We start from the raw sequence: 21,471 nt of genomic DNA, 5'->3' as shown, positions 1-21,471 counted from the left end.
TCTGATAATGAGACTTTGAAAGGGCTCCAACCTCCTTTTAGCCTTTCTGGTGGCTACCAGGCTATTGATTTTCACCATGATTGCAGGCTATTGGTTCTTAAGGATTCCACTAAGCTAGAGAGGAAGGAATGGGAATAAATTAACACAAAGCACAAAGTTTGCTGTTCTTATGAAGATCCAGCCATTTTTCTTGAATAAATACTCCACAGATTGCTGCAAGCCTTTGGTTAATTTCCAGAGCTCTGAAAAAGTTTTTTCTGTTAATTAGTTTCGTTGTTCTTATTTTGGAGGATACCATTTTTGGAGGTTCTTTAAGTCTGCTCTTTCACTAATGTCGTTCTCCATACTATTTCAAACAGCTTTATAGGAAGTCCTCCCATCTCTGAGCCACACACATATTTTATTCCTGTATTTTTATTTTATAATCAGCTATACTGCTGAACTCTTCATTTAAAATAATTTACCTATAGATTCTTTTAGAGTTTCTGTGTAGCTCAGTATATCATCATTTAATAATGGTAATTTTGTTTCTTTCTTTGCAGTCCTTATGGCTTTTATGTTTCTTGTTTATTGGCTAGGTTTTCCAGTTGAAGCAGTGATTGCAAATGCTCTTGTCTAGATCCATTTTTGTCAAATAATACTTTCTAAAAATAAGTGAGTTTTTATGATTCAGTTTGGTATGCCATATCTGTCCTTCTGATGATGATGTGAGGTATCCAATTACATTTTTCTTATTTCTTATCACATATCTTAAAGCTTTTTTATGTTTTCTGTTTTGTTTGTTTTTCATCATAAGTGTAACTCTTCAATCCCCATCACCTATTTCACCCATTCCTCCCTCCCTCCTCTCCTCAAGTAACCATCAGTTTCTTCTCTATAGTTAAGATCTGTTTCTCAGTTTATATTTTTTTCCTTTGCCGATTTGTTTTGTTTCTTAAATTCAACATGTGAGTGAAATCATATGGTATTTGTCTCTCTCTGACTTATTTTGCTTAGCGTTATACTTTGTAGCTCCATCCACGTTGTTGCAAATGGCAAAATTTCATTCCTTTTTATGATTAATACTCCATTGTGTGTGTATGCATACACATATACGTAGCACATATTCTTTATCTATTCATCTTTTGATGGACACTTGGGCTGCTTCTGTAGTTTGGCTGTTGTAAATAATACTGCTATAAACAAAGGGGGGGTGCACATATCCCTTTGAATTAGTGTTTTTGTATTTTGGGGGTAAAATACGCAATAGTGCAATTACTGGATTATAGGGTAGGTCTGTTTTTAATATTTTTAGGAACCTCCATACTGTTTTCCACAGTGGCTGCACCGGTTTGCATTCTCACCAACAGTGCATGAGGGTTCCTTTTTCTCTACATCTTTGCCAAACCTTGTTCTTGCATTGTTGATTTTAACCATTCTGACAGGTGTGAGGTAATATCTCATTATGGTTTTGATTTGAATTTTCCTGATAATTACTGCTGTTGAGCACCTTTTCATGTGTCTGTTGGCCATCTGGATGTCTTCTTGGAGATGTGTCGGTTCATGTCTTCTGCCCATTTTATTGGCTTATCTGTTTGCTGGGTGTTGAGCTACATAAGTTCTTTATGTAGTCTCTTCAATAAATGGTGTTGGGGAAGCTGGACCACTTTATTATACCATACATAAAAATAAACTCAAAATTGCTTAAAGACCTAAATGTGAGGGATGCCTGAGTGACTCAGTGGTTGAATGCCTGCCGTTGGCTCAGGGTGTGTTCCTGGGTTTGAGTCCCACATCAGGCTCCTTGCAGGGAGCCTGCTTCTCCCTCTGCCTGTGTCTCTGCCTCTCTCTGTGTGTGTCTCTCATGAATAAGTAAATGGAATCTTTAAAAAAAAAAGAAAAGACCTAAATATGAGACCTGAAACTCTAAAAATCCTTGAAGAGAGTATAGGCAGTAATTTCTCTGACATCAGCCATAGCAACATTTTTCTAGCTAGGTCTCCTGAGGCAAGAGAAATAAATGTAAAAATAGGGATCCCTGGGTGGCGCAGCGGTTTAGCGCCTGCCTTTGGCCCAGGGCGCGATCCTGGAGACCTGGGATCGAATCCCACGTCGGGCTCCCGGTGCATGGAGCCTGCTTCTCCCTCTGCCTATGTCTCTGCCTCTCTCTCACACTGTGTGCCTATCATAAATAAATAAAAAAAAAAATAAAGTTGTTTAAAAGTAAAAATAAACTATTGGGTTTGCATCAAAATAAAATATTTCTGTCCAGTGAAGGAAACAAAACTAAAAGGCAACATCCTGAATGGGAGAATCTATTTGCAAATGATGTATCACATCATCTGCAAATATTTGTTCCTTACCAGTTTGGCTGCTTTTTATTTTATGTTATCTGATTGATGTGGCTAGGATTTCTAGTACATTGTTGAATAAAAGTGAGAGTGAAAAAAATAAATAAAATAAAGTGAGAGTGGACATCCTTGTCTTGTTCCTGACCTTAGGGGAAAAGCTCTCAGTTTTTTACCACAGAATATGATGTTGGCTGTAAGGGCTTTATTATGTTGAGGTATGTTCTCTCTAGACCTACTTTACAGAGTGCTTTTATCATGAATGGAAGTTGTACTTTGTCAAATGCTTTTTCTGCATCTATTGAAATGATCATAGGATTTTTTAAATGTTTTATTGTTTTTTTGTGGTAGGTTTTGATTTTGCTCCATTTTTCAGGGCAATAGTTAGCCCTGTGACCTCAATTCTCTGATCTAAAAATTGTTTGTTTTCAGTTTGTTTGTCATTTGTCTTGTTTTGAGGATGGAAGTGACAACTTCCAGGCTCTTTGTGTGTTGGAGCAGACACCAAAAGTCAGTCATATTTTTTGTAATACAAGTTTGCTGGCTTTCATTGATCTGAAACTATCCTTATTTCTTTTTCTTTCTTTTTTTTTAAGACTGATTTATTTATTTGAAAGAGAGTATGCGGGATCCCTGGGTGGCGCAGTGGTTTGGCGCCTGCCTTTGGCCCAGGGCGCGATCCTGGAGACCCGGGATCGAATCCCACGTCGGGCTTCTGGTCCATGGAGCCTGCTTCTCCCTCTGCCTGTGTCTCTGCCTCTCTCTTTCTCTCTCTGTGTGACTATCATAAATAAATAAATGAATAAATAGATAATTTTTTAAAAAATGAAAGAGTATGCACACAGGTGCACAATTAGGCAGAGTGAAAGGCAGAGGGAGAAGCAGGCTCCCTGCTGAGCAGGGCGCCTGATTTTGGGGGGGGGGGGGTGCTCAACCTCAGTACCCTGGGATTATGACCTGAACCAAAGGCAGATGCCTAACCCACTAAACCATCCAGGCACTGCTGCAAAGCTGTCCTTATTTCATTCTTATTTTTTGAAGGATTTTTTTTTTTTGCTAGAGAGAATTCTTTGAAAGTTTTTATTTTCCTTAAAGATGTCCCCTCATCTTTTGGCCTCCATCATTTCTAATAAAGTTAGTATAATTTTTTATGTCTGTTTTCCTTTAGTTAATATGCCCTTTTCTCCAGTCTGTTTTCAAGATATCCTCTTTTTCTTTGGTTTTCACCAGCTCTACGGTGATGTGCCTTAATGTGGTCTTCTTTGTATTTCTCCTGCTTGGCATTTATGGAGCTTCTTAGACATGTGTATCAATATTTTTCATCAGATTTGGGAAATTTCTTACCATTATTAATTTTTTTTAATATTCCAGTCCTTTTCTCCTGGGAGATATCTATATATTTATGTCTGTATATATGTATGTATTTATATTTATAGATACATCTGTTTTATACCAACTCTTGGATCCTTGGTTTTCTGTTTACTTTTCTTTAATCATTTTTCTCCAGGTTTTTTAGTTTGGAAAATTGTTATTGACCTTTCTTCATGTTCCCTGAGTCTTTTTCTTGCCATCTTCAATGTACTATTAAGCCTATCCATTGAGTTTTCAATTTCAGGTTACACTTTTCAGTTCTAGAATTTCCCTTGGGGTTTTTTCAGTTTCTTTTTTCTTTTTTCTTTCTTTTTTCTTTTTCTTTTTTTTTTTTTTTTTGTTAAGATTTTTAAAATCTGTTTATTCATTTAGCCCATATTTGCTTTTCACTTTTTGAATGTTTTGCTTTAGGACTTTGAATATATTTTAGAATAGATGTTTTAAAGTGTCTGTGTATTTAACCCACTGTCTTGGCTGTCTGTCTCGTGGTTGCTTTCAGGTGTAGAGGCTCACATGATTTTGTGGTTCTCTCTGATAATTTTTGATTATGTACTTGTCATTGTTAATATGTTTTAGAGACTTTAGATGCTATTAGCTTTTTCTGAAGAAGTCTTATTTATGTTTAAGCAGGCATTTTTATGTATTCTGTACTTTTCACTTTGTTAACAGATGAATCTGTGGAACTCCTAAGGTGTTTACAATCTGGCAGGACTCATTCTCTAAATGCATTTTGCCTACAGGTTTTGTAAGGGCTTTGTTTTTGCTTTGCCACAGTGCAAGTTAATGAGGTATCTCTACTGTGGTTGCATCAGACTGTCAATATCCTCCATCATTGCTTGATTTCTAGTATCTCTGTTCTGGTCCCAACCCAAATAGCTGTTCCCTATTAGGCCTCATCTAGTCTCACTTTATTAACATGTCCTCAGTTCTAGTTCAAGGACTCAAAGGGACCCTTATTCACAGTCTCCTGGTGCCTTCTTTTCAATGTTTTGACCCCAGATTCCAGGCTTCTCCAAGCTTATCTCTGATTTCCCAGCCCAGTGTGGCCATTGTAGGTTTAATGGGTCACCATGTGGAAATTGTCTCAAAGCAAAGAGCCTGGGCAGTTAATTGTAGGCTTACTTGTTGAATTTTTCTCTAGGAACCAAAGTATCATATTTCCTGTTGTTCAGTACCTAAAAACAGTTGCCTTATACATTTTGTCTGGTTTTATGGCTAGGCAGTTATAAAAGGGCAGTTTGTCATCAGTAGTTTCATTATGGTCAGTAATGAAAAATGTCACCATTATTTGTGTAACTGTTTAAAAAAAAGGATAATCCTTAACTTTGAAATATTTTTCATATTTCCTAGTAGAAAACAATCATTAAGATTATTTAACAGATGATATAGAACTTTTATCTTACACAGAACATACTTTGATAGCAAATTTTATGGATTAGACCTATAAATTGATATTTAATTTAAAGGAATGTGAAGGGATCCCTGGGTGGCGCAGCGGTTTGGCGCCTGCCTTTGGCCCAGGGCGCGATCCTGGAGACCCGGGATCGAATCCCACATCAGGCTCCCGGCGCATGGAGCCTGCTTCTCCCTCTGCCTGTGTCTCTGCCTCTCTCTCTTTCTCTCTGTATAACTATCATAAATAAATAAAATTTAAAAAAAAATTAAAAAAAAATTTAAAAAAAAAATAAATAAAGGAATGTGAAATATAAATCATTTTTAGATGGCTTAATGGTACAAATAACGCCAGAGACCATGGATGGCTTGCGGCTTGCTCTACGAGAACAGAAAGACTTTAAAATTACATGTGGGAAAGTTGATGCTGTAGACCTAAGAGAATATGTGGATATCTGCTGGGTAGATTCTGAAGAAGAAGGAAACAAAGGGTATGAATTTTTTTTTTTTTACTAAAATATAATTGAGGGGCACCTGGGTGGTTCAGTTGGTTAAGTGTTCGCCTTCAGCTCAGGTCGTGATCCCAGGGTCTTGGGATCTATCTTTAAAAATAATAAAAAAATAAAATGTAATGGATTTGATGGAGGAGGAAGGATAAAAATATCTTGCTAGCAAATTAAGCATTTTCTGAGTAAATATAGAATTATACCATTAATTTAAATGCTTGTATGCTACTGAACATAGTCTGTTTTTTCAAACATGTACCTAACCAGTCTCATGTGTATTTTCTTGGCCAGGATACTGTAAACTATTAAAGGGTGGTCAGTTTGGGAGGGGACAGTGATAAAATGTGCTTATGTAGTAGTGTGACTTTGATGCCAAGGTTTTGGAAGGCAAGATACTTTTTCTGTTTTTTCATATCTATTTTTGTGAAGTAAGTAAAAGATTCCTTTGGATGTTTATTCTGTATTATATTGGTTCACTTAAATATAACAACTGAGGGACACCTGGGTGGTTCAGTGGTTAAGCATCTGCCTTTGGCTCAGGGCGTGATCCTGGCGTCCTAGGATTGAGTCCCACATCGGGCTCTCAAAATGGAGCCTGCTTCTCCCTCTGCCTGTGTCTCTGCCTCTCTCTCTCTCATGAATAAATAAAATCTTTAAAAATACATATAACAACTGAATTTAATAATACATATATTGGAGGTCTTACAGAATATTCCTGCCACTCCTTTTTTTCAATTACCATTTTTTTTCTTTTTTGGAGATTGGCTCAAAGGTCTGGATTAAAGAAGGAAAAAAATAGCTTAATGCTAAGGGATTCCAAAATAAAGTTTTTTAAATTCATGCAACAGCTTTTCTGTTAGGAAACTAAGGCATTTTAAACCTGAGATCTAAACTGGGCATAAGAAGGAGTAGATATTATTTGCTATACAATGAAGAAATCTTGGTAAATGAATGGACTATAGTTTTAATTATTTTGTATGTAATTGAATTACCTTAGTGCTATAAATTTATATTTTTAGTATTTTTCTCCTTATTTGTTCAAATCTAATAATTCATTTCATAGAAGGCATTTTGGCACTAATAATACTACTGTATTATGTTTTATTCTATAGTGTTATTAGTTCAGTGGATGGGATATCATTACAAGGATTTCCAAGTGAAAAGATAAAACTGGAAGCAGATTTTGAAACCGATGAGAAGACTGTAAAGTGTACTGAGGTGACTGAGAAAGATTCCTTCCCTTTATGTGTTGTGTTTGGATGTGGGGTTTTTTTGGGTTTTGTTTTTTTTTTTTTTTTTAACTTGGGAGATTTCTCATTGCAGTTTATTAATACTTTTTACATTATATCTGGAAACACACACATATTTTCACCCCACACTGCCTTCTTTATACCAGATTTGGATTTCCATAAGATTATTTCAGGCTGTTGTATGGTGGTACTCCCTGCCAGTTCACAGTTAAGTTCACAGTTAAGTTTTTCTTTATACAGCATATTTATTTGACCATGTTATTTTCATTTTTCTCTTATTTTACAAAATTATTTTTAATTTACATTTATTTATTTACTTATTTATTTTAAGTAGGCTCCACGCACAGTCTATTTAATGCAGGGCTTGAACTCATGATCTCAACATCAAAACCTGAGCTAAGATCAAGAGTCAGATGCTTAACTGAGCCACCCAGGCACCCCCCAAAATAAACTATTGTATAGATACCAGTTTATAATCAGCATTCACAAATGAAAATTATTTTTGCATGTCCCAACTTTTTTTAAACTAAAAGGATATGAAATTATTGACTCTCAACTCCTTAGTCTACCTCCGTACTCCTTCTCACTCTGCCTCCAGGGTCAGGCAATCAGTGTTACTAAATTCTTTTATATTCCCTGTGATTCTATGTATGTATGTACAATATGGATAGAAACTATAGAGGATGTAGAAATTATAGAACATTATTTTTTTGTTTGATCTTAATTTCATTAAGATGTCCTTACAGGAAGGCGAGCTTATAGGGTGGACTCAGTATACTTTTCTAAACTGAATTAACAGAGCTTTTGTTGCTATAGGTTAATTTTAGGTAAAAATAGCTAAGTCATACCATATTCCATAATCTTTGGTTTTAAGCTTTTACTACCTACGGATCAAGATATATTTACAGGGGGGTCCCTGGGTGGCTCAGCTGTTTAGTGCCTGCCTTCAGCCCATGGCGTGATCCTGGAGTCCCGGGATCGAATCCCACGTCGGGCTCCCTGCATGGAGCCTGCTTCTCCCTCTGCCTTTCTCTCTCTCTCTCTCTCTATCATGAATAAATAAATAAAATCTTTAAAAAAAAAAAAGATATATTTACAGGGATGCCTGGGTGGCTCTGTGGTTGAGCATCTGCCTTTGGCTCAGGGTGTAATCCCGGAGTCTTGGGATCGAGTCCCACATCGGGTTCTCTGCGGGGAGCCTGCTTCTCCCTGTGCCTATATCTCTGTCTCTCTGTATTTCTCATGAATAAATAAATAAATCTTTTTTAAAAAAGATATATCTGGGCAGCCCGGGTGGCTCAGCGGTTTAGCGCCGCCTTCAGCCCAGGTTGTGATCCTGGAGACCCGGGATCGAGTCCCACATCGGGCTCCCTGCGTGGAGCCTGCTTCTCCCTCTGCCTGTGTCTCTGCCTCTCTCTCTCAATCCTGTCTGTGTGTTCTCATGAATAAATAAAAATAAAATCTTTAAAAAAAATAAAAATAAATAAATAAATAAAAAAGATATATCTATTTACACATAGTGTTTTTTTTTTCACATAGTGTTTTTAACTAATGAATTTCTTGGCAGTAACTTTGGAATTTTATTAATAAAGTTGAAAGTAGCAATTTTTAAAGCTGCTTTTAATCTTAATCATGACTTGTTTCCTAATTAAATACATTTCAGGTATTCTACTTTCTGAAGGACCAGGATTTATCTGTTTCAGCAACTCGTTATCAGTTTGCAAAAGAAATAGCCATGGCTTGTAGTGCTGCACTGTGCCCTCATCTGAAAACTCTAAAGAGTAATGGGATGAATAAAATTGGCCTCAGAGTTTCCATTGACACTGATATGGTGAGACATGTTTTTGTGATGTATTTTTGAAATGAATGTATCATATGTTAAAATAATCAAAAGTTTCTTATTTAATCCTTTATTTGGGATGAATGAAGAAAACTAAAATTTGTTGAACATAAGCACGTGCTACACACTTCCTGTACATTATCTCCTTTACTCTTCACACCAGGGGTCAGCAAACTTTCTTGTAAAAGGCCAGATAGTAAATATTTTAGGCATTGTGGGCTATATGACATTTTTGGCACAACTATTCAGTTCTGCCATTATAGTACACAGGTGGCCACAGACAGTATATAAACTAATGAGCTCACTATGTATGTTCCAATGAACCTTTGTTTACTAAAACAACTAACTGGTGGGTCAGATTGGCCCATAGGCCGGCCATAGTCTGTTGACCTCTGCACTGTAGTAATCCTGCTTGACAAGTAGGTTTTTAATTTTTTCATTCTGACTTTATTCTATATTCACATGATTTAAAATTACAAAAGTCTAAAAGTGTTAAAAAAGGAAAAAGTTAGTCTTTTCCATCCTATGTAAGGAAAAACCAGTTCTTCCCTCTGTCTTTCTTTCCTGTGAGTCCTTTACTACTCATAGAAAATACTTCATTTCTGACACTTGTAGTCACCAGATATGTAGAGGTTTTTCTCCCTATCAACAGGTAGGTAGTTCTCAGACACCAGCAGGAAATCTAGGAATTCAACTCAGTTTTGACACCATCTACTCAGATAGCATCAGATCCTACAGGTTAAGGGTTCAGTCCTACAAGACTGTACTCTCACACCCCTTCAGATGCTGATTAAAAACCCAAGTTATTGACTGTGCTTCTGACCAATCAGCTGTAGATCAGAAGTTCTAACAACTCCCTCCTTGGATTTAATTAATTTGCTAGAGCAGCTCGCAGAACTCAGGGAAACACACATGTTAACCAGTTTATTAAAGGATATACAGGAAAAGGTATACTCATAGGGTGAGGTTTGGGAGGTTCTCCAGCATAGGTACTTCTGTCCCAGTGGAGTTGGGGTGTATCACCCTTCTGGTGTGGGTGTATTTAGCTGGCCTAAAGCTCTCCAAACCCTCCACTATAGGGATTTTATGGAGGCTTCCTCATGTAGGCATAATTTAACTCCATTTTTTAACCCCTCTCCTCTCTCTCTGGAAGGTAAGGGGTAAGGGTTGAAAAATCTAGTTTCTAATCATAGCTTGGTCTTTCTGGTGACCAGTCCCCATCCAGGAGCCCACTCAGTCACCTCATTAGAACAACAGATATTGCTAGTGCTCTTATCACTTACGAATGTATAAGGGTTTTAGGAGCCCTGTGACATGGATGGTGTGAAATACAAATATTAGAACAAGAAATACTTAATCCCAGGGTTCTGGGATCGAGTCCCGCATCAGGCTCCCTGCATGAAGCCTGCTTCTTCCTCAGCCTATGTCTCTACCTCTCTCTCTCTGTGTCTCTCATAAATAAATAAAATATTTTTAAAAAAGAGAGAGAACAGGGATCCTTGGGTGGCTCAGCGGTTTAGTGCCTGCCTTCAGCCCAGGGCGTGATTCTAGAGACCCAGGATCGGGTCCCGCATCAGGCTCCCTGCATGGAGCCTGCTTCTCCCTCTGCCTGTGTCTCTGCCTCTCTCTGTGTGTCTTTCATGAATAAATAAATAAAATCTTTAAAAAAATAACAATAAAACCTTGGTTTTCTAGATTGTTTATGTATGCATTGAGAAGAAACCTAAAGTATGAAATAGTGGCATTTAAACAATTTTATGATATCTGTTGGAGAGATAATTAAAATTTATATAGAAGATAAGAGAAGTATAGGAGAACGTGAAACATTTTTTGAGTGAATATGAAGTATTTTCTTAACATCCTTAAACTAAATGACATTTTTAAATAGTTCATATTCATGTGCTGAGCTAATAAACAAGATTTCTTACTTTCTAGGGTTGACTTACCAAGATTTTTTTTTTTCCAGGTTGAATTTCAGGCAGGATCTGAAGGCCAGCTTCTTCCTCAGCATTATTTAAATGATCTTGATAGTGCTCTAATCCCTGTGATCCATGGTGGGACCTCCGACTCTACTAGTTTACCATTAGAAATAGAATTAGTATTTTTCATTATAGAAAATCTTTTTTAGTGAAAGATGAATCATATTATATATTGCAAACTAATTTGTTAAAACTACATTCACTAAAGCTGAAATGCCACAAACACTAAAAGTAAATGTTCGCTGTTTGAAACACGTAAGTTTTGCTTTTTAGGCAGGAAATTATCTTTTTAAATCATTAGCACAATATTTAAATCTCTAAAAACTTAAGAGACCCCCAGTTTTTGAAGCTTTGACTTACTGCAAGTACTAAAAAGACAAAGATTTCTTTTGTCTTAAATAAATTTGTAGCATTTACTGTGTCATTTAAATGCAAAGCCAAAGTATCTGCACTTATGTATACCTCGTTATACCAAGAATGATTTTAATGAAGGCTTTTTCCAGATATAACTTTATGAGGGAAATAGCTCTTATATATGCCAGTTACATTGCTGGTTACTAAATTCTGTTAAAAATGAATTTCAGTGACACGATTTTCAGATCTTAGTCTTATATGATAATTCTTTGAGTAAGACAGATAACTTATTTGTAATAATTGGAGTGGAGATCTACCTCCATGATTAGATAAACTCTGATTATTTGGATTAAAATCAGAATTTTGCCTTCTTTTCTTCTCAAATTATATATATATATGGTTTTTTTTCTTGATTAAATGGGTATTCTTAAAATAATTGTGGGTGCTTCAGAATTTTGTGCTTCTATATTTAAGTACATTGTTTTTATAGTAAAAACATGATTCAGTATGTGTTTTATAAGTCTTTAATAATTTATAAATAGGTAATATTTTTGTATTGCAGTGCATTATTTTTCCTCTTTCCTTCGAAAATATACCCTACTTTATTTATCACTTTTAAGAGTGATTGACAACAGGCCATATGACCCTTGATGAAGACTTATGTAGCAATAAATTAAGCCTGAAACAGGTTTTTTTTTTTTTTAAACTTCTTTACTTAAGAACTTTCTTGGCAAGTCTGCATATTTTCATTGACACTAATGTATTAAATATACATTTTAATGAACTAATTATTTTTGCATATTTTAAATTCTTTATATGATAGTTATTTTTTATAACAGGATATTAACATAAGTTAAATTCTATGTATTTGAGACTGTTACAGAACTTTCCTCTTCAAACAGCAAAGTTTTAAGTACATTGTGTTTAAAAAAAAAAGTAAAGGGGATATTTTAGTTAGTCCTGTCATTTACATTATATAAAATATAATCATTATTTTGATGCTTTTTTTATTCTTATATGGCAATATGTTTTTGTATCAAAAACACTCATTATATATCTCAAGAAAAAGAAACTACACTACATAGCCCTGACATAAGAAAGATACTTATGAAGCATCTCAATTTGATGACCAGGTCAGGGTTATAACTCAGGATATGAGGTCTCAGGCTAGGAGAGACTGAGAATTTTGCTCCACTGGTCATATGGTTCGTACTGAATCACTGTAGTACTAACCAAAGGTACCCTATGAAGGAGATTATCAGTCTTCTGGAAGTAGTTACTTCATAAACAATGTAAAATGTTGCAGCTATTAAATAAAATGGCAACACAAAGTAACCTGTGAAATTTATTGCTATGGTGTAAGATAAAAACAATTGCATATCAAACTCAGTTATTTTTTCTTTATATAGTGTGTTTATTTTGCAGTATAAGTAGTTGCACAGTCTATATATACTGAAATTATTTTATTTATTTATTTTTTATTTTTAGTAATCTCTACACCACCCACAACCCTAAGATCAAGAGTCACATGCTCTTCTACTGAGCCAGCCAGGTGCTCCTGAAATTACTTAAAAATAACAAAATGGTGGAGAGCTCTTCCCATGATAGGATAGCTTTAGATTTGTTTTCATAAAGCCTCTACATTTAATGAAAATTAGAAAGTGTGCCTTTGGAGGCACATTTTAAAGTATTATTTGTAGATATATAGTACGTTTCTGAATGTAGTTAACTTATTTGGTCATATTCTTCACATTGGTACTTACTTTGAAACTTTAATTTTTTTTAAAGGTGAAGAAATAAAATGGCTCTTTGTATTCAGTCGACAATGATCTGTTTTTGGTCTTAGGCTTTTTAATACTGGTCTCTTTCTCTGAATTTTGAAATATGAAGTGAAATCTAGCCCATTTGTTCTATGCAGCCACACAACAAACTTTGTCTATATACTTGTTATGTGCAGAGCACTTTGTTAGGCTTCTGTGGTTGAAAGATGATTAAGATAGTTCTTTCCTTTAGGAGCTGAATATATGATGCAGATAATTAACAAAGTAAAAGTAACTGCTGTAATGGAGATACGAATCTTGACTACATGGTTGGAAAGTAACCCAGAAGGATAGCCTCCTGGAGACAATAAGGAGAACTTGTTAGATAGTGGTCATTAAACTTGGCTAGGTAAGAGATAAAAACCCGAAAAGTAGGTAATATATAAAACGATCGAACTTTCCCTTTTAAGACAATTTAAAGAGTTTTCTGTGTTATATGAATATCTTAACCTATGATTTAATCATAAAAGCAATAGCCTGACTATGCTGTCTCAACTGTCTAATTTTATAACAGCTTAGATTCAGATACTGTTTTATAAGTAAAGAATATACTTTTCTTTTTTTTTTTTTAGACTTTTCTTTTTTTAGTCACAAGCATAACTTTGATAACTTGACTCACATTTTAATAGATAATATCCTGAAATAAACCAGAAATCTACAAATCCATCTTAGGTTTTAATTTCTTTGTGATTAAAAAATGTTTTATATAGGAGATATATATATATACATATATATGTATGATTCAGAAATCAGAAAAATATAAAAAATATTTTAAAAATCAATATACATTTTAACTTCCACCTTATATGTGTCTGCCTTGTTCTTCCTACCCTCCAATCTCAACCAGCTAATCATCTTTATTAGTTTCTTATGTCTTCCCACAGTTTAAGTGTAGTAGCAGCAAATACAAATAGATTTTTTTCCTCTTCTCATTTTTTATACAAAATGTAGCATGGTGTTTACATTGAAGAGCACATTCACTTCCTCAATTACTTTGAGTTATGAGGTTCATACCTAGAATCTTAAAGGTTTCATTCCTTCTCAGACCACTTTTACTCATGATTGATAAAAGCATATTAATTGCACAGAGGCAAGAAAAATTCTTTTACAGGAATTAGACCGTATGTTTCAAATAGGAAGACTATTTTTCTCATAACATTTTTTATTACTAAAATGTGTGCAAGTTTATTTTTTATTTATCTATGTTTAAACCTCTATTTTTTTTCCTACCAGACACTAAGCCTTGCCATCTAAATTTATCTTTTACCACTTAACTGAGATTTTTTTTCACATCAGATTTTTAGTAATTTGAGATCTTTATATTCTTTCTTTCTTTTGGATATAGCTTGGAACAATTTAATATTTAACACCTTTTGGGAAATACTTTGCACATCTACATCGATAAAATTACAACCATATCTTTAGGCTTTATACAACTGAAGAACTGGGTTTAACTCAATGCTTTGTTATGAACCTCTGAGTATAATAAAGGTTTTCTTTTTCTTTTCTTTTTTTTTCTTTTGGTAAAATACAGTGCTTACCAGCCTCCAAGATAACCCCCTAGTGATCTCTGCCTCCTGGTATTCATACCCTTGTGTAGTCCCTTCCCACAAGACATTATTGGTCTTTGTGACCAATAAAATGTGGCAGAAGGGTTGGGATGTCATTTCTAAGATTATGTTGTAAAAAACTATCACTTCCATCTTTGGTACATTTCTCGCCACTTTCTTTTTGTCCCTTCTTATCCTTTCCTCTTCACTCTGACCCTCACTCCCTATTAGATCAACTCATTCTTAGGGAAGCTAGCTGCCAGGTATGCTCAGCCCCATGAAGAAGCCAACTTGGCAAGGAACTGAAGCCAACAGCCATATGAATGGAAGTGGATCCTCCAACGTCAGTCAAGCCTTCAAATTGCAGCACTGTCAAAAGTTTGCAACCTCATAAGAACCACCAAACTAAACCATTCTCAGATTCCCAAATCTCAAAAACTGTGTAAGATAATAAATGTTTTAAGATGCTAAATTTTCTGGTGATTTGTTACATGCAGCAAATAATATGAGATAACTAAGGTACTTTTGAGCAGCTATACATAAGAATTGCTAAAACTGAGTAATTGCTAACAGAATTAAACATTTTCTATCAACATTTGTGTATTACATGCCACAGTGTTAGCAGGCACAAAAACAACATTAACTTCACTGTACATTTCCATCAGAGCTCTTGGGTGACCAGGTGCATTATCAGTGAGCTGCCCTATTTTGAAAGGAATCTTTTTTTTCTGAGCAGTTCTCAACAGTGAGCTTAAAATATTCAGTAAAGCATTGTGAGCAAACTAAGTGAGCAAATGTTGTTTGAAAGATGGCCCTGATAGACTTGTTTGACCTGGGGTTGCCACAAACCTTCAATTTGTGAAAAGCACAGTTTCTGTGAAAATGCAATAAAATGATGTATGCCTGTATGCAGGTTTCAGACTGGCCACTGGGTGGTGCACAATCAGGGCAGATTAGAACTGCACTGTAATGATGCTGAAAACTAAATTGTCCTTGGAACCACGAGCTACATAAAGCTGTCCAAGGTATGTGGTCTGAACTAACTGGATGGACTGCAAGCTAAAACCAAAAAAAAACAAAAGCATTTCTTTAAAGACTTAAACAGGACTGACAGTTTCATAACATTTAAAATATCTAGGAAATAATCCAAAATTACTCAACATGTAAAACAAAAAGGAAATCTACACAACCCTCAAGGGAAAAGACAATGAACAAAAGCCAGTTCTGGAGTTACTTGAATTTCAGAATTGTGAGAAAAAGACTTAACATATTACTTTAATTATGCTCCATAAAGCAAGGGTAAATACTATTGAAATGAAAGGAAGAAGTCTTTACCAAAACAATTGAAGCTATAAAAAGAACCACATTGAAATTTTATAAGTGAAAAATACAAATCAAAAAATTTACTAGAGGGCCTTTTTTTTAAAGATTTTATTTATTCATGACAGAGAAGCAGAGACACAGAAGCAGGCTTCATGCAAAGAGCCCCATGTGGGGCTTGATCCCAAGACTGTGAGCTCAGGCCCTGAGCCAAAGGCAGACACTCAACTGCTGAGCCACCCAGGCGTCCCTACTGGAGGGTCTAAATAGGATGGAGACAACCAAGGGGAGAGTCAGCAAATTTAAAGATATTTCAGCAGAAATTATCCAGCCTGAATAATATAGAGAAAAAAAGAAAAAGAAAAGCTTTGAAGATGTATGGGAAAACATCAAAAGATCTAATATTCATGTTACAGAAGTTGCAAAAGAAGAGAAAGATTGGAAGAAAAAACATTTGAGGAAGTAATAGCTGTGGGCCCCCTGGCTGGCTCAGTGTTAAACGTCTGCCTTTGACTCAGGGCGTGATCCCAGGATCGAGTCCCACATCGGGCTTCCTGCAGGGAGCCTGCTTCTCTCTCTACCTGTGTCTCTGCCTCTTTCTGTGTGTGTCTCTCATGACTAAATAAATAAAATCTTAAAAAAAAAATAATAGCTGAAAACTTCCAAAATTTGGTGAAAGTCATAAATTTACATATATTTACATAAAATTTACAGTACTTCTACTGGCACATCAAGTTGCTAAAAAGTTAAAAACGAAAACATACCCAGGTACATTATAACCACAGATAAAACTAAACATAAAGAAAAGATCTTGGAAAGCCTGGGTGGCTCAGTGGTTGAGCATCTGTCTTTGGTTCAAGGTGTGATCCCGGGATCCTGGGATCGAGTCCTGCATCAGGCTCCTCACTGGAAGCCTGCATCTCTGCATCTCCCTCTTCCTGTGTCTGAAATTTGGTTGAAGATACTCCAACAAAGAACAAAGGGATAGGTAAAGCAAAGGTAGAAAATCTTGAAAATTGTTGAATCTGAGGTTGTAGGATGGGTACATGGAGCTTCATCATACTATTTTCTCTACTTTTGAGTGGGGGAAAATATATTTTTAATTATTTTTAAAGATTTTATTTATTTATTCATGAGAGACACAGAGAGAGAGGCAGAGACAAAGGCAGAGGGAGAAGCAGGCTCCATGCGGGGAGCCGGATGTGGGACTCGATCCTGGGACTCTAGGATCACGCCCTGGGTGGAAGGCAGGTGCCCAACAGCTGAGCCACCCAGGCATCCTGAGAAAATATATTTTTATACCAAATATGTATCTAATTACTTTTTTTGGCACAAAGGAAAGGTTTCATATGTGAAGGGTATATGGTGCACTGAGGAAAGACTAGCAGATATACAGAGCCTTATGGGATTAAAATGTGAAAATTGGGCATTGAGCTGAGAGTTTGGAGGTACTTCTGATGATATATATAAATAGGAATAAAGAGTGTATTGTTTGTTCTGACTAACACAATCTGGGTTAAAGTGGTGACTTTATACTTACTAGAGGAGTAGAATAAAGTAAGGCCATTTGTAGAAGCATGACCTTTGATTCAGTATATATAATTCACTCTTGAGAAGAGTGCAGCTGGCCTTAAAATTTAGTTATTTTCCAGTCAGCACTGATGTGTGTATGTTTGTGTTTGTGTGTGTGTGTGTGTGTGTAAAAAAAGTTACACATATGGTTGACCCTGAACAATGTGGAGACATGGACGGTAAGGGGCAGTGACCCCCCCCACCCCCCACACAGTTGAAAATCTGTGTATAACTTTTGATGCCCCCAAACCTAAACAGGCTGCTCATAGCCTGTTGACCCAAAGCTTCACCAATAATATAAGCAGTCAATTAACAGTCAGCATGGAATGCTCTCTCTCTCCTTTTCCCTCTGGCTCCTCCTCCAGCTTGCATAAATAAACAAACAAACAAAATCTTGTTTTAAAATAAAAAATGCTCATAAAAAAATGAGCAAATGATTTGAATAAACATTTCTCCAAAGAGGGATGCCTGGGTGGCTCAGTGGTTGACCCTCTGCCTTTGGCTCAGGGCATGATCGAGGTCCCCCAATTGAGTCCCGTACCGGGCTTCCTGTGGGGAGCCTGCTTCTCCCTCTGCCTACGTTTCTGCCTCTCTCTCTCTGTGTGTGTGTCTCATGAATAAATAAATAAAATCTTAAAGACTTTTTTTCTCCAAAGAAAATATATACTCAATAAGCACTTGAAAATATGCTCAACACTATTAATCACTAGAGAAATGCCCATCAAGACTAGAATGAGATTCTACTTCATTCACGTGGATGGCTATGATCAAAAAGAAAATCAACAGATAATACCAAGTATTCATGAGGACATAGAGAAATTGGAACTCTCATACCTTGCTGGAAAGAGTGTAAAATGGGAGTAGCTGCTTTTAAAACCTGTTGGTAGTTTCTCAAAAATTTAAACATAAAGTTCATTATGAACCAGCAATTCTATCAGAGAAATACCTTCTACATACCTCCATTCAGAATCTGTAGGTGGGGTGGGAGGTGCCTGGGTGGCTCCAGCCGTTGAGTGTCTGCCTTGGGCCCAGGATGATCCCACAGTCCAGGGGCCCAGCCCAGTGTTGGGCTCCGTGCTCAGCAGGGAGCCTACTCTCCCTCTCCCTCTGCTGCTACCACTGCTTGTGCTCTCACTGGTTCTCTCTGTCAAATAAATAAAAAGAATCTTAAAAAAAAAAAAAAAGAATCTATACATGAATGCTGATAATCAGTATTAGTTATTAGTAGCCAGAAAGCAGAAACAATGCAAATATGTCTATTTACTGATGAACCGACAAGTAAAGTGCAGTATATACAAACAATGGGATTTTACTTGATCATAAAGAAGAAGTACTGATGCTGTACTGAGGGAGCTTGCAAACATATGCTAGGGAAGGACGTCAGTCACAAAAGACTCTAACATCGTACGATTCCATTTATGTGGCGTGTCCAGCATAGGCAAATCCACAGATACAGAAAATAGACTTGTGCTTGCATAAGGTTGGGCAAGAACTGGAAAGTAACTGCTCTGGGGTGATGAAAATGTTCTTCGGTTGACTGTGGTGTGGTTTCACAATTCTATGAATACACTGCTTTGGACACTTTATTTTTTAATTTTTTAAAAGATTTATTTAGAGGTAGCCCCAGTGGCGCAGTGGTTTAGCGCCGCCTGCAGCCCAGGGCGTGATACTAAAGACCTGGGATGGAGTCCCACGTCGCGCTCCCTGCATGGGGCCTGCTTCTCCTTCTGCCTGTGTCTCTGTCTCTGTCTCTGTCTCTCTCTCTCTCTGTCTTTATGAATAAATTTTTAAAAAATCTTTAAATTTTTAAAAATTTATTTATGATAGTCACACAGAGAGAAAGAGAGAGGCAGAGACACAGGCAGAGGGAGAAGCAGGCCCCATGCAGGGAGCCCCAGGCAAGATTCCATCCTGGGACCCTGGGGTCATGCCCTGGGCCAAAGGCAGATGCCTAACCGCTGAGCCACCCGGGGAATCCCTGATTCGGACACTTTAAATGTGTAACATTTTTTGTCCATTAGGTACCTGCAAATCAAATATGAGCCAACTAACTGTATCTCAAAGATTTAAACACACACACACACACACATACACACACACACACAACTGAAATCATTAGAATTTAGTGTTTTCTGAAACTCTAGAAATCTTTTTGGTTCAGCTAGAGAACACCCAGAGGATACTGGAAGCCCAACTAAAGACAAATTGAAATAATTACAGCCCAAGTGTGGGAAGACTAAAATCCATTCACATCTGAAGGGCTGCCGTCTGCGTGGTCAGGGGACGTGGTACCTTCATTTATCGCCGACGGAGCTGTATTAGGCACAGTGATGCTGTTTGGGGTTACATGGAAGAGGTTTGGTGTGGGGGGGTGGGGGGACGTCCGGAGCCCACGGCCAAGAAAGAATGCTTGAGACGTCTTTGGGGCAAAGGGTGGTTTTATTAGAGCCCGGGGGGCAGCCCGGGGGGCTCAGCGGTTTAGCGCTGCCTTTGGCCCAGGGCGTGACCCCGGAGTCCTGGGATCGAGTCCCACGTCTGGCTCCCTGCATGGAGCCTGCTGCTCCTTCTCCCTCTGCCTGGGTCTCTGCCTCCCTCTCTGTGTCTCTCATGAATAAATAAATAAAATCTTTAAAATAAATAAAATCTAAAAAAAAAAAAAAAAAAAGAAAGAAGGAAAGAAAGAAAAAGCCGGGAGCGGTGGGCAGGGAGAGGGCTGCGGGGCCTGGGAGGGGAGGCTGATTGTACCCCTGGGAGAGGGAGGGTTGGGGATGGGGAGCGCATCCTCCCTAAGGAGCTTTGGAAGCCGGGTTTCCAGAACCTCCAGGGGCAGCTGTTGTGGGAAAAGGCCACTTACCACCGTCTAATGAGACCCGAGTCAGGAGACCCTATAGATCTGTACCCGTGGGCCACGTGCTTGGGGATGATTGCCCACACGTGTCCTGGGGGCAGAGATAAAGGGAATTTCTAAAGGAATTTTTATTTTCTTTAAATATTTCTTTTTTTAATTTTATCCACTTATTCAAGAGAGACACAGGCAGAGGGAGAAGCAGGCTCCACGCAGGAGCCCGAAGAGGGCGCCAAACCGCTGGGCCACCCGGGCGTCCCGAGATTCCAGGTATTTATTCACGGGAGACCCAGAGAGGCAAGGACGCAGGCAGAGGGAGAAGCGGCCCCCCCCCCCCCCGCTCCCGCGGGAGCCCGACGCGGGACTCGAGCCCGGACCCGAGACCCCTAGGCCCCGCGTGGCTGCGGAAAGCAGGTCAGGAGCTGTGGCCAACCGGGCACTGCGGAGAGAATCCAGCAGCATCGCGCGCTTCCTGCGCGAACAATGGCAGGAAGACGGAGGCAGCAAACTTTTTTTTTTCAAGTGTAAGAAAAAAATAAATAAAAAAATAAAGTGTAAGCGGAGAGAATCCAGCAGCATCGCGCGCTTCCTGTGCGAACAATGGCAGGAAGACGGAGGCAGCAAACTTTTTTTTTTCAAGTGTAAGAAAAAAATAAATAAAAAAATAAAGTGTAAGAATTTTTTTTTTTAGATTTTTTACTTATTTATTCATAGAAAGAGAGAGAGAGAGAAGCAGAGACCCGGGCAGAGGGAGAAGCAGGCTCCACGCAGGGAGCCCGAAGCAGGACTCGATCCCGAGACCCCGAGGTCACGCCCTGGGCCGAAGGCGGCGCTAAACCGCTGAGCCACCCACGGACCCCCGAAACAGCCAGGTTTACGGAGAAATGATTCCTTGCCATTTCAGGATGTCACTAAAATAAAAAAGGGACGACACCCCCGAGCCCGGGAAGCACATCGCACCGCCCCCCGCGCCCGCTCTCGCCCGAGCAATTCCCGCGACACTGGGGCGGCGGAAGCGGCCCCCGACGGCGCGCTCCGGGACTCGGGCTCCGCCCCGCGCGTGCGCACCGCCGCCCGGAAGCCGCCGCCCCCGAGGTCGCGGGGGCCGCGGGCGGCGGCGGAGTCGGGTCTGCAGGCCTTCCAGCCGCCTGGAGGGCCAGCCACGGCGGCCCACGGCCCGGCGCCATGACAGCGGCCGCGGGGGTTCCGGGTAAGCGCGGACCCCGCCGTCGGGGCCCGGTGGGCGGCAGGCCTTGGCCCGCAGGCTCGGGTGGGGGCGCTGGGGCGGCTGCGCGGGCGGCCGCGAAGGGCAAGGGCATCGGGCCCTTTTCGAAAGGGAATTCTT

At 38.4% G+C, this 21,471-nt stretch overlaps 2 protein-coding genes across 8 annotated transcripts in view; both read left to right on the top strand.

Annotated features, from left to right (window-relative positions):
• ZFYVE16 (zinc finger FYVE-type containing 16) overlaps positions 1–11,455 on the top strand; it is a 52,394-nt gene extending 40,939 nt beyond the window's left edge. For all 5 annotated transcript variants that reach the window (XM_041752372.1, XM_041752370.1, XM_041752371.1 and 2 more), the window contains 4 exons: positions 5,419–5,581; positions 6,709–6,814; positions 8,510–8,677; positions 10,653–11,455. In XM_041752372.1, coding sequence (XP_041608306.1) covers positions 5,419–5,581; positions 6,709–6,814; positions 8,510–8,677; positions 10,653–10,814 — 599 coding nt within the window. In that variant the 3' untranslated portion in view covers positions 10,815–11,455. The remainder of the gene's footprint in view (positions 1–5,418; positions 5,582–6,708; positions 6,815–8,509; positions 8,678–10,652) is intronic.
• A 9,725-nt stretch (positions 11,456–21,180) lies between these two features.
• FAM151B (family with sequence similarity 151 member B) overlaps positions 21,181–21,471 on the top strand; it is a 32,867-nt gene continuing 32,576 nt past the window's right edge. For 2 of the 3 annotated variants that reach the window (XM_041752834.1, XM_041752833.1), the window contains exon 1: positions 21,181–21,336. In XM_041752834.1, the coding sequence (XP_041608768.1) occupies positions 21,312–21,336 (25 nt within the window). In that variant the 5' untranslated portion in view covers positions 21,181–21,311. The remainder of the gene's footprint in view (positions 21,337–21,471) is intronic. The other variant, XM_041752835.1, reaches the window with a different exon arrangement.

The sequence above is a fragment of the Vulpes lagopus genome, chromosome 4, assembly GCF_018345385.1.
Source record: "Vulpes lagopus strain Blue_001 chromosome 4, ASM1834538v1, whole genome shotgun sequence".
NCBI lineage: Eukaryota > Metazoa > Chordata > Mammalia > Carnivora > Canidae > Vulpes > Vulpes lagopus.
This window is presented reverse-complemented; position numbering and strand designations above follow the sequence as displayed.